Source organism: Danio aesculapii, chromosome 13, assembly GCF_903798145.1.
Source record: "Danio aesculapii chromosome 13, fDanAes4.1, whole genome shotgun sequence".
In the NCBI taxonomy this organism is placed as follows: Eukaryota; Metazoa; Chordata; class Actinopteri; order Cypriniformes; family Danionidae; genus Danio; species Danio aesculapii.
In genome coordinates this window covers 22,729,177-22,742,893 of record NC_079447.1, presented here as the reverse complement: position 1 = coordinate 22,742,893, position 13,717 = coordinate 22,729,177, and the positions used below count along the sequence as shown (strand labels likewise).

At 34.4% G+C, this 13,717-nt stretch overlaps 2 protein-coding genes across 2 annotated transcripts; both read right to left on the bottom strand.

Moving 5' to 3' along the window:
• Window positions 1-522: 522 nt before the first annotated feature.
• Window positions 523-2,381, bottom strand: wu:fj13e08 (zinc finger protein 436). Its single transcript, XM_056470907.1, has 2 exons — window positions 2,290-2,381; window positions 523-2,062 (listed from the first exon to the last, which is right to left on the bottom strand). Exon 2 carries the CDS (start codon window positions 1,967-1,969, stop codon window positions 1,004-1,006), a length of 966 nt encoding a protein of 321 aa, XP_056326882.1. The 5' UTR covers window positions 1,970-2,062; window positions 2,290-2,381; the 3' UTR covers window positions 523-1,003.
• A 1,392-nt stretch (window positions 2,382-3,773) lies between these two features.
• Window positions 3,774-11,205, bottom strand: paox (polyamine oxidase). The gene is made up of 7 exons (XM_056471288.1): window positions 10,864-11,205; window positions 9,391-9,883; window positions 9,069-9,268; window positions 7,403-7,658; window positions 6,080-6,192; window positions 5,619-5,773; window positions 3,774-5,155 (listed from the first exon to the last, which is right to left on the bottom strand). Exons 1-7 carry the CDS (start codon window positions 11,030-11,032, stop codon window positions 5,009-5,011), a joined length of 1,533 nt encoding a protein of 510 aa, XP_056327263.1. The 5' UTR covers window positions 11,033-11,205; the 3' UTR covers window positions 3,774-5,008.
• Between the last annotated feature and the right edge of the window lie 2,512 nt (window positions 11,206-13,717).

Here is a 13,717-nt window from a genome sequence, read left to right as displayed (position 1 = left end):
TTTGCATTTCACAAAATAAGAAAGCAATGCAGGTTTGAAACTAAATGAGGGTGAACACTCTTTTTAAATGTATAAACTACCATTCAAAGATTTGAGGTCTGTAATTGCTTTTATTTTCAAAAACAAAGTATTTTTATTCAGCAAGTGTGCATCAAATTGATCTAAAGTGACAGTAAATACATTTCCAAACATAGCAAATATATTCTATTTCAAATAAATCCTCAAAACTATACTGTATAAATACTATTATTATTATTATAAAAACTATGAATTATTACAACTGATTGCAACATTGATGTTGAAGACAAGTGAGCACTAAATTAGCATATCACAAAGATTTCATGGAGTAATGCCTGCTAAAAATTCAGCATTGCATCACAAGAGAAAATTTCCTTTTTAAATATATAACTAAATCGAAATAATTATTTAAATTGTAATAATATTTAGCATTTTTACAGCTTTCACTGCAAAGTGTATTATGCACTTTGAAAGGTAGCGTACAAACATGAATACAGTACATGATTTATTATAGCAAAATTGCCTTTATTTCCAAACCATCTTGATTCTATCACTATTTGACAAATGTAAAACTTGATTTTGCAGTGTTTAATCTTTAATCTTACACAGGTAGTTAATTCTATTATAATTCGTGATACCTAATCCACATTATCAGCTGAAACATTTCATCAATCACAAATGATCAGAAAGAAAACCGAGACTTTTCCCCTAATTTTAATGCGCAGAAACCTGCTTGTAACACACTGTTATAAGCAAGAGTACGATATACTAAATCACTACATTAAATCAACCACATAACTCTTACAAAGTGGAACAAATGATCACTGAGGATGATTCATTCAAACCACCATTAAAAGCATAGACAAAAGTTTTCATCTAAAAAGCCTACTCGCGTTCTAAAACACATTTTACAATATACATGTGGATATACTCTTCCCTTAATAAAGGAATGAGAAAGTATAGTTAATAAATATGCTACCACACATCATGGACCCTCTTCAAGATGCTCTTTCATATGCAACCTGTAACTGTAGCCATATCTGTAAGCTTTACCACACACAGAGCACTGGAAGGGTCTCTCCTTTGAGTGGGTCAGTTTATGTTTGTTAAGAATGTAAATGCGTTTAAAGCCCTTCCCGCACTCAGAGCATGTATAAGGTCTTTCTCCAGTGTGATCTCTCTGGTGCACCTTTAAGTCATAGGTGTCGAAAAACCTCTTGTCACACTGGTCACATGTGATCGGCCTGTCACCGGCGTGTCTACGCAAGTGGATTTTTAAATAAGATGGCTTGGCAAACTTCATCCCGCAATGCTCACAAGTGTATGGTTTCTGTCTCCTGTGGATTTTCCTGTGATCCGTGAGCAGATCTGACCGCTGAAATCCTTTCCCACAGGTTTCACACATAAACCGCTCTTCCTTGCCAGAAGTTTTCACTGAACCTGCTTTCTTTGGATTTTGTGTGGTGTTTTCTTGTATTATTACATAACTGATTTCTTTGCCGGACACATCAGAATTCAGTTTAGTTGGAATAATTCGGTCAGTCGTCTTACTCTGCTGTGTGGAACATCTCATTAAATGGCTTGATGCGTCACTTGCTTTTCTTTTTCTCACCGTTTTCTGCTTGCCCGTACATTTCTTGCTTGAATCAGCTATGTTTGTTCTGATTTCAGAGTCTTCTTCCATCTCAACTGGAGGTATTAGGCCTGTTGGTAAGATCTGCATGCCAAACTCCACATTTTCCTCTTTAATATCTCCAGGAGAATGAGGAAACGTTTCTGGTTCGTTTAAATCAAGTGATGAAGAATCTTGATCAGGTTCCAGTTTGACTTCTATCTCTGGCTCCATGGAGTCAGTCTGTGATGTGAATGTACTATCATTTTCACTTTTTAAGCATTCTGTCATCATAAGGAGCTGTGAGGCTGCTTTTGAAGATGGCAAACCTTGCTCCATTATAACCAAGTCTTTGACTTTTGATGCCCAGATTTAAAGCTCTAATTCAGCTGTAGAAGCTCTTCATGACCCCTTTCCATGGCTGCACCAGAACTAAAACAGAAAAGGCAGATATTCTATATATTAAAAAGTACTAGTGAGCAGTACTCATAATGACATGTCTTTAATAACTTGCTTGAAACTATAATATCCATCAAATGCGTCGGTGGTAAATAAACACTCCACGATCAAAAAGGACCGTCTTATATTTAGTTTAAAATTGTTTAATACATATGTAATAAATAAACGTTGCACTTTCAGGCGTATGACAGTCCACTCACCATTTACTTGCAATCTGAAAAGAACTTGTAATGTTGTCTTGCTAAAAGATGAAGAGAGGTTTCCATCGTGAACCTTCTTCGGTGGCTTTTTTTTAACAAAGCAGCAACGACTTTTGGGCACACCGCCACCTACCGCGCGGGATGGAGAACAACAATAATAGGTAAGTATGCTGGTTTATACCGTTTATACAGGCTATGATAAATATGTTTTCTGCGGGCTTTAAAATATTCATATTTTAAAGTAAATCATTTATTTTCTTTTCGGCTTAGTCCCTTTTTTAATCGGGGGTTGCCACAGCGGAATTAACCGCCAACTTATCCAGCAAATGTTTTACACAGCAGATTCCCTTCCAGCTGCAACTCAACACTGGGAAACACCAACACATTCTTGCACACACTCATATACACTACGGCAGATTTAGCTTATTCACTTCACCTATGGCGTATGTCTTTGGACAGTGGGGAAAACTGGAGTTTATTTCGCTTAGTTTGTAATGTTTGAAATACTGGGTACAGTAAAATAAAACAAAAAATTTAAAAATACAACAATAAATACAGAACGTTGCATATAATATAATAGTCAAGAACCGTTTTCCAATGTTTTCCTTTTCCAATCTCAAGCTTGCTTTGATGTCGTTTTTACTGGAGAAACAATTTCAAGATTATAAAGCATGTCTGGCATGCTGTTCCAGGCCCGGGACTCCCTCCCTTTTGCAGGGCAAGAGGAGAGTTTGAGCTCAGGTAGGTCTTGAGAACTCCCCTGCTTATTTATGGCTAATGACAAATTAGGTATTGCTATGGAGAGATATACTGCTGATTAAGAGCTTATCTACGGTGCTAATTTGGTTTGGTCATTTCACCTATGCAACAAGTTTTTGGACGGTGGGAGGAAACCAGAGAACCCAAGGAAAACCCACATGAGCAGGGGGAGAACATGTAAACTCAACACAGAAATGTTGACTGGATCAGAGACATTCTTGCTGTGCTAACCACTGGGCCGCCATGCCACCCTATCAAGGAAAAGGGAGTAGGGGTAGAAGCGGTGATTCTTCAAGAAGATGACTGAGGTAAGAAACTCTGGTTATATATAGTGAGCTTGGAATCATCTGATTGGTAAATCATGCATTAGCTAATGCAGGACCAGCTGTGGTCAATCAGAAGAGCATGATCCTCTCGAAATTAGTTTATAACTAAACTTCACTTAAATCTATTACTTATTTTACTCACGATAAATATTTGTGCCCTGAAAAAATATATATATAAAAAACTGTTTCAATGTCTGTTTAATATTTACAGTTTAATTCTGGTTATAATTATTCATTAGTTCATAAGTATTTTCCATTATTTTTAATCTATGATTATGTATGAATACATTGCAGTAATTTTAAATATTTATGATAAACAAAAAGAGGCAGATATATTGTACTGATAGCTGTTTTTAACACGAGACAATTCAGACAATTTAAACAAACACACACAAAGTATTATGAGAAAATATGTTTAATATATAAAAATTATTTTCAGATCACAAAAAACAACAACTAGCACTTCTGCAAACTACAGGCATTCAGTTAAAATGGTTTAAATTTGGTAACACAACAGTAAGGCCTCATTTGTTGCAATAGTTAACAAGAACCAATACATACAGCTGAAATCTAAATTATTAGCCCTCTTTTGAAATCTTTTTCTTTTTTAAATATTTCCCAAATGATGTTTAACAGAGCAAGGAAATTTTCACAGTATGTCTGATAATAGTTTTCCTTCTGGAGAAAGTCTTATTTATTTTATTTGGCTAGACTAAAAGCAGTTTTTAAGCTTTTAAAAACAATTTTAAGGTCAATATTATTAGCCCTATTAGGCTATATTTTTTCTATAGTCTACAGAACAAAACATCATTATACAATAACTTGCCTAATTACCCTAACCTGCCCAGTTAACCTAATTAACCTAGTTAATCCTTTAAATGTCACTTTAAGCTGTATAGAAGTGTCTTGAAAAATATCTAGTCAAATATTATTTACTGTCATCATGGCAAAGATAAAATAAATCAGTTATTAATGAGTTATTAAAATTATTCTGTTTAGAAATGTGCTAAAAAAACTTCTCTCCGTTAAACAGAAACTGGGGAAAAATAAAACGGGGGCCGATGATTCAAGGGGGTTTAATAATTTTGACTTCAACTGTACATACATAAAATTATAATATATGTATATATATATAATATATATATATATCAGGCAGGAAGTTATGGTCATGTATTTAATTACATTTAACGTTAGTCTTTTTAAAATAAGATAATATTACTTGATAAGATTAAAAGAATAATGCAAAATGTGTTTGCTTCAAGTATCAAAAATGTCACGATCGGGATACCACCTCTGCTTCATTCTGAGCCAGGAAAAAGCCCTTGGAATTTTTACAACTTTTGATTAAGCCAAGAATTAATAAAAATGAAATTAGCATTGTTGTATATGAATATATGCTGAATCACCGTGTACTGTTAGTTCATGTTAACTAATGCAACCTCAGTGTGAAGTGTTACAGATATTTTGAAATACTCACAAATGACCATTTGCTGAATGAGATTACATAATTTGCAATGGCATTTGAACATTTGCCAAGCAGTCATTACATTCGGATAATCCTTTACTCACAATTTTAAGGCACAAACCTTTTCAGATTTAATAAAAATGGCAATCTTTCCAGATGAGGACAGCATTTAAAGTTTAGATGAGAAGGATCCAGAAGCAGGAGTGTGGTGAGATATCAGACGCTCTGCTTCTCTCCAGCCACTGAGTAAAGCTCCATGCACAGTAGAGAAGAAAGACCTGTGCGTGGCTTCTCCTGCAAATAACACCTGCAAAGGCTGCAAAAGCAAAGTACCATTTACTGTATTGTACAAGATAGAATCATCATTTAATATATTAAAAGCAGGTTAAGGAAGGAAATATCACTGTTTATTGCCCATAAGCACATCATGATTTTGCCAAGTACAATGCAATCCTGGATTAACATCTATGTTGATCCCGGAACACCATTTCTGTTCGAAAATGTAATCCATACTCCTAAACCCAATCATTACTGTAAACTATTCCCAAAATCAGAGGAGAATAATAGCTGGTTAACGATCATGTGGAAGTGCATAAACCTAACTGTAAGCTTAAACCTGACATAAATTGTAAACACATCCCTTAATTCTGATTGGCTGATTGTAATGTTGTTCCAGGATCAACATAGATATTATTGCAGGAACATGTCCTACTTGGTGAAATAAGGTTGGCGTTGCCGATAAAATAAGAATGAAGTGTTATGGATAAACAATTGAAAACCTTTGAGTTGGAGCCTTTCAACGGCAAGGGTTCAGCAAGGTTATCGATGTCATATCCTGAGCAACCTTTGGCCACGTAGGAGTAAGATCCACAGGAATAGGGCTCATGGAACCATTGAGATCTTAAAAGCTTCCTTGGCATAATAGTTGGATTTCCTAAAAATTAAAAAAAGATTCAACAAGCTATTAAAATTGTATATTTTATAATTCTAATTATATTGATTAATTTTTCTTCAGCTTGGTCCCTGATTTATCAAGCGAAATAATCCGCCAATTACTTATCATAGTGATTTGATTTTATTTACTTGTGGTTAAGTCACAAATGTACTTATTTTCTTGAAACAATTGTCTTTATATATTCAGGTATGTAGCTTTCTTAGTGTTTTGTTTGTTTTGCACATTCTCAAGACTTTTAGACCATATCTAATAATCTCCTATTGACATAAAAAGTAAATATATTACCAGTAAATATGCGAAGGAGCTGTGTAACACTCTGAAGCACTTCTAGTTCAGACAGAGATTCCATGTATTCTGATTCCTGCCCTGCGATCCATCCACAGAGCACATGTCCAAATCTGTACAACATCATACTTATAGTTGTTTAAAGGGATAGTACAACTAAAAAAATGAAATTACAATAACATATATTGCCGAATGTTGTTCATTTATTCTCAGGTCAACCAAGATGTAGGTGACTTTTTTTTCAATAGAACATTTTTGAATAGATTTTTAACTAAAATAATGATACTTGGTGATTCATATGATGCAAGTCAATGGCTTCCACCACTATGAGAGCCCTGCCAAAAAAAAACAATACATTCTATGAGATCATATGAAGCTAAATGTTCAGTCTGTGCTAGAAACTCAATGTTTTTTTTACAACATTGACATTTTTTCCAACAGCCCCAGCACATTTCTGAGTGTGTTTACCACATTCTAGAAAACAAACTTTCTGTAGCGTAATGCCACATTTTAAACATTGTGATTCTATTACAACTTCCCTGAGGGTAATATTGTTGAAAATATGACTGCATTGACTAAATGTTTTACTTAAAGGGAAATGTTTATTATTTACACACCCTTAATTGGTTCCAAACCTTTATGATTTTCTTTCTTCTGCTGAACACAAAAGATGATATTTTGAAAAATGTTGGAAACGTAACATGTAACAATTGTTTTTAATCATTGAGTGGCCGTCTAGTTAATGATGCAATATGATTGATTGTGGGACAAAAGAGTGGAGTGAGAGGATTGTGTCACACACTGAGGAAGGCATTGTGCTGAAAAGTTTGTGTTTTGTATCACCCGAAGAATGTAAAATAAAAATTGTACGAAGCAATTATTTAATGAGTGCGAATCATGATCTTTTAAACATGTAACAATTGACTTCCATTTTAAATACTATGGTATTTAAAATACTATGGAAGTCAATGGTTACAGTTTTCCAGCTTTCCTCAAAATATATTTTGTGTCCAACAAAAGAAATTAAAGCATGAGTAAATGATGACAGAATTATAATTTTTGGATGATCTATCTCTTTAAGATCTCAAAATAGTCACAAGTATTAATTTAGTTCGGTCTGTATATATTTGTTGTTGTAGACTTGCATTATATAAATCACCAGGGAGGACTACAGATTCAGCTAAAGCTCTTCTTTAATGTTCTACTGAAAAAAATAAACTCTTGGATGGCCTGTGGGTGAGTAAAATTACAGCATATTTTCATTTAGGGGTTTGATAAACCTTTAATCTGTAGTATTGAAGGGAATTCACAAAGAGCGGTTACCTTTCGGTGGGCTTCAGCACAGTGAACCCAGTCATCTTCCTAATCCAGGACATCTTCAAATCAGAAACAACATCAGCAAGATGGGTCTCGTCCTCCCATACGAGGTAAATAAGTTCACAGTCTTTATCCCAGAAAGGCTGCTCAAACTCAACAAAGATCTTGTTGTTCGTCCCAAAGCCCATTCTCTGGATGGAGTGCAGTTTGTGCAGTGGAAAAGGAGGACTCAGAAAAGTGTTCTGGTGTTTCTTCATGTATCCTTTAAAAAAAATAAACAAAGCAAGACTATCATAATTAGCGATTGGCCTAAAATCTAAATCTCAATTAATTGAACATTTTAACTTGATTACGATTAACGATTAGTGCGAGGTCACGTGTAGGGAAAAAACGCAGTAGGGAAAATAACTGAAAAAATGGACCTGAAAAATTAGATCGATTATAGGTTCTGAATGTTGATTTCAATTACTTTTCGATTAATTGCCCAGCCCTAATCATAATTATTATTTTATATAATAAAAGTAGTCATAAACTACAATAACAATCATTTTACAGATCATGAATCAAAGACAGAATTTTGCTGTCCGAATCAAATTCATATAATTGACTTTACATAGATATCAAGAATATTAAGTGCAACTGTCAAATAATCATTGTTAAAATAATAAAGTTAAATGTTAATAATATTAAAATGTCAGTGAAATAACGTCCAACAACATACTCTGACCAGCGCTTATTCAAATGTACAGAAAATGCTAAATCTGAAAGATTAATCTTTACGATAAAGATGTAAAATTAAAATTAATTCATATTTATTAAAAAGTTATTAAAGTAAAATCTTCACACAGTATGTCATCAAATTCTTTAGTAATCTAATAATGGATGTATCCTCTAAATCATGTAAAAATGTATTATAATGTATGAAAACAACTTTGCAAATCAGACGAAAAGGAAGACAGAACATACAGAACTATTAGTCCCCCTTGGAATATTATTTTCTTTATTTAATATTTCCCAAATTATGTTTAACAGAGCAAGGAAATTATCACAGTATGTCTGATAATATTTAATATACTGGAGAAAGTCTTAATTGTTTTATTTCGGCTAGAATAAAAGCAGTTTTAAATTTTTTTAAAAACATTTAAGGTCAAAATTGTTAGTCCCTTTAAGCTAATTCTTTTTTCAATAGTCTACAGAACAAACCATCATTATACGATAACTTGCCTTATTACCCTAACCTGCCAAGTTAACCTAATTATCCTAGTTATGCCTTAAAATGTCACTTTAAGCCGTATAGAAGAGTCTTGAAAAATATCTAGTCAAATATTATTTACTGTCATCATGGCAAAGATAAAATAAATCAGTTATTAGAAATGAGTTATTAAAACTATTATGTTTAGAAATGTGTTGAAAAAAAACTCACCATTAAACAGAACTTGTAGAAAAAAATAATCAGGGGGGCTAATAATTCTGACTTTAACTGTATATATATATATATATATATATATATATATATATATATATATATATATATATATATATATATATATATATATATATATATATTTCTCATTGTTTTGAAACTAACACAAGCTACCCAACTAATACAAATGAGTTGTAGAGGCAAATAGTTCATGAAGCCAGCAATTCCATATGGATCTACCATACATACCCAGTGGAACTGTGACAACAACATGATCTGCTGCAAATGTTTCTCCATTAACACATTCAATCGTAACTGGGAATGACGTTCCTCCAGTGTTTTGCCCATTCTTGGTGTAGTTCCAGTGAATGCACTTCACAGGCTTGTTGTACAAGACTATGTCCCGCGGAAGCTCCTTCATTATGTGATCAGTTAAACCTTCATAACCTCTAGGGGGAAAACACATTGAACACATTTAGTTTACAAGACTTAAGAAAGCACTCCTTTCCTGTGCTCAAGGACACATTTTATATAGCACATTGAAAATGACAAAAATGGCACAGAAACTCACCCTGGGAAAGTGCAGTCCAGTCCTGGAAGAGTTGTATACATGCCAAATGCTCCCAGACCGACATCGTCCATGGTGTGTGTTCCACTGACACAGCACTCCAGCTTGAGGAGTGTGTTTATCATGGCCATCCTCACTGCAAACTTATCTTGGTCCTCCTTCCACTCCTCCGGGGCCAGACGTTCAGCTTCTGCCTTGATGAACTCTCCAACACTTGACAGAGGTTCTCCACCGGTGCTGTGGAACTGCTGGCTCCTTTCCAGTAATGTCATGAAAAACTCAAGCGCTGGGCCCATAGTCTCAGGCCCCAGTTTCCTACCTGAACTAGTAAACCAGTTGGGAACAAACAACGGATGACCCCCAATGTCAATGGCCTGGTTTTCTTCAGACATCGACTCTTTATCCAGGAGCTGATAGTCGCATGCCAAACGAAACACTGGGTTTTCTTTCGACGGGCCATGGATCCAGTTGGCACCGATCTCAATGATGTTATCACCTTGAAAAAAAAAATAAGAAGAAGAATTGTATCTACAAAGAAGCCGGGAGGTAGATGACGCAATATTAATCTACTGAATATTGCACATTGAACGTGCATTGACCTCTTGTGGCAACATGTAATTGAATTTGGTTTTATATTCGCACATTTGTAATTTCTCATTAATAATATAATCTCAGAAAGGTGTTATTTGCAAAAACATAAATAGTGAAATCATATTATCAGCCAATGACTATCAATGTACAACATTGTTCACAGTCAAGTAAATAGTGCTAATGTTATACTTGGTCATCCTTCTGTGCGATTTCAGACCTAATATTCAACGTAGCTTGGTGAACAATATAAAGAAGTTGTCACTGTTTAAAAATAAGAGATTGTGTGAATATAAAACCAACTTTACCTCAATCAATATGCAAATGTGTGGCCAAGAAATACTGTAGTTAATCAATTGTAAAATTGTACAGCACTTGTGATGCCTTGCCCAAAACGTACTTTGAAATTGTACTTTCATCATATAGTTGACCCTTGCCTGAATATATTGCATTGTGGTTTTATTGGGTTCACTTGTTAACCTAACAGCTATAGAAAAAATGGACTTTAACTCAAAACCTTAGTAACACATATACCAGTGATTCGAAGCCTTTTTTATTAAAATGCCCCTCATGATCTAACGGAATGTTAAAAATGCACTGCAAAATCTACCCATCTATCTATCTATATTTAATATAAACACTTTATGCTCCGCCAACTGAATTAATTGATTCATTCAAATTACGTTATTGCACAAAGGCTGAATATCAGCATCATTATAAATAGCATATAACACATTTTCGTGTAGGCCTGTCACAATGATGAGAGTAAAAGCGAGTCATCCAATAGATGACGACAATTTGCAATAAAAAATATCTTACAAAAGCCAAAATGTCATCAAAATAATACAGACAGATTGTGCTTGATATTAAAAAATACTTTATACATACCCAGTCTGCCCGTTCGTATTCTTCCACCGCTTCTTGCAGTCGCTTCTATGATACGTATATTATGAAAACCGTGTTTGATTAATTTCTGAGCGGCACCGATTCCTGAGATGCCGCATCCTATTATATATATCTGAGAATCACGGGCTGGACGCTGAGCCATTGAATCCATTCGTTCAGGATACAGTCATGGAGAACTGAAACAAACGTTTAGTCTCAACGCTCCTCCCACACGTCATGTGAACTGAACTTGACCTTCATGTAAACGTCACTGACGTTTGTCTCAAAAAACACAAAACACTTTGCGAGACTCTATGGAATGGAGACTTAATTACAGTACAGTAGGTCAGCTTTCACTGACTGCAAAAAGAGCTTCCGATATAGACCGGAAGTCATGGTTTCCGTTAACATTCGCCGACGTTGTAAAATATTTAATAGGCTATTTGTTGCTATAATTAATACTTCCCCCAAATGATTACACCAGCAGTCGTTTATTGGCATAGAAAGAATTTCGCAAATGTATCGATTTATGGGCTGAAAGGTCATTTCTGCCACACGAGAAATCAAAATGCGTTGGTAATTCATATGACATTGAAAGACATATTATGAGTTTAAATTATGAGATACTGAATTAAAGTATTTTTATCATTGTTTTTTTAAACCTAAATATATAACCCTGCTATAAATGTAAGCAAATTAGGGTATATGCAAATAAAAAAATATTTACATGTTTAAACAAAACATTTTAGAGCACTTGCTATATAAAATAGCTTAATCTTTTTTACCTACAAGTGTCTTGCCTTATAATGTGCCACAACTCTGAAAACAATCCTAATCAAACCTTTAATAGAAAGCTCGTGAGATAAGTGCCGAACACAGCCGTAACTTTTTTGGCCAGAAGGGGGCACTATATTCTTATTTACACTGTTCATAGAATGCCATCAGCTTGTAAGCAACAAAACAATTTTAAAGTGTAAACTGCAGACGTTTTTCTGGATACAAACTTTGTACTAAAGGCTTTCGGAGCCTCCCACATAATTGTGCTAAAAGTACAGAAGTCAAGAAGGTAACGTTGCTGTTAAACGTGGAACAACCGTAATAGCACTGACTGATACACAGTAGCGCACGGTGCATTTCAAGAGGCTTATAAAACTTTTACCTCAGGCACATGAGCATGCAAATGAACAATGTAGAATGAATGGCAAGCTTCAATTCCAGGTAAGGAACCCTAGCATTAAAACTCGAAACACTCATTCTCTTTATGTATATATTTTTAAACTGCATGATTAAATATATTTTAAGTGGAACCTTTATCTTCTTAATGTAAAATAAAATAGAATAAATTCACAAACTATGTACAGCCATATTTGTGGTTAGATTTTAATATTTGCAAGTGCAGTACGGTAAGAACGTTCTATTATTCATGAGGGCCCACAGTTTTGAAAATAATAAGGTTAAAATCTTAATGGTTATAGACAGATATTACAACATACGATAGAAAATGTATAAAAGAGCTATATGATTAATATAGGCTTCTTGGCATTGGCCAGGGCCCCTAATTCCCCGGGTCCCTAAGCGGCTGCTTACCTCACTTACTGGTTATGTCCACCCCTGCTTAAGGGTGAGTAAATTATAAGAAAAAAAATCATCTATTTTTTTAACAGGGTGCATAGCAGCCTAATTTGTGGTTTTGAAAAGTCAGAGATGCCCAAAGTAGGCCTGTTGTAACCTTTGATTTGACCTGCCATCCCATCGGAGAATGATGGAGAGGGTTGGGACAAATGCCTTTAATAGAGATGGTCATTTTTTATTTGACGGAACCTTCTTGTTTGTTTGTTTGTTTTATTGCTGAGCAACAAAAAAGCTGACTGAAATTAAGTGTTTTAATTAAATGTAAACAAATCTGAGTTTGTAAAACAGAAATACTGTAACTTAGCAAATAGAGGCGAGCAAATCAAGGCAAAACCTAGTGTAACTCAATGTTATAAATGAAATTGTTTTTGTTTTGATAAGTTTGTTAGAAAATGCAAAAAAATATATATTATACAGTATGAGTTCATATAAAGCAATGTAGTAATTTCTAAACATTATTAAATAAATTAGGAAATTACCCATGGCAACTATATTTACCTTTAGCCTACAAGCCTCAATCAAGTTTGGTTTTTGGCCCTTCATAAGAAAAAGTTTGGGTACCCCTGGTATACATGTATACATGTATACCCCTGGTATACAATGTTGTATACAATTCATTAATAAGAGATGTACAATTGTTAATGAGGACTGGAAGTGAAACTAGCCATATTCTGATGTACATATACTGTAAACAGGTTTCTTTTTACAGGTAAAATGGCCCAAAAATTAGATGCAACTCGCACTGGATGATGCAATACAGAAACTCACTAGTTCCCATAAATACAGCCAATATAGAGCCTTTAATCATGTTTATGGGCCATTTGGCCTTCAAAAGAAAGGCTGCTTAATAATTATGTGCATCTGAATTCGTTTTTATTATTATAAAGCAACTGAATTAGTAATTTAGTTTTATTACCATGCCTCAAAAATGATCCATCACTAGCTTTTGAGAATAAGGTGATTAGGAATTGGCTAAATGTAGCTTAATAATTTTGCATGCACAATATACGTTTTTAGCTAATACATTTGCATCAAAACTGTGCCCCATATCACAGAATGACTAACTCTTAAGTGTACACAAGCACAGTTTATTTTTTCTCCTTGTTCTTGTCCAGGAAATGGGAACCACCTCAAGTAATGTAATGTTCCTTGTTCCCAGGATGCCTCCCACTGTGCAACATGGGCATTGAAGTCAGAAGGCACTGACTTCATGTCTTGATCTCAA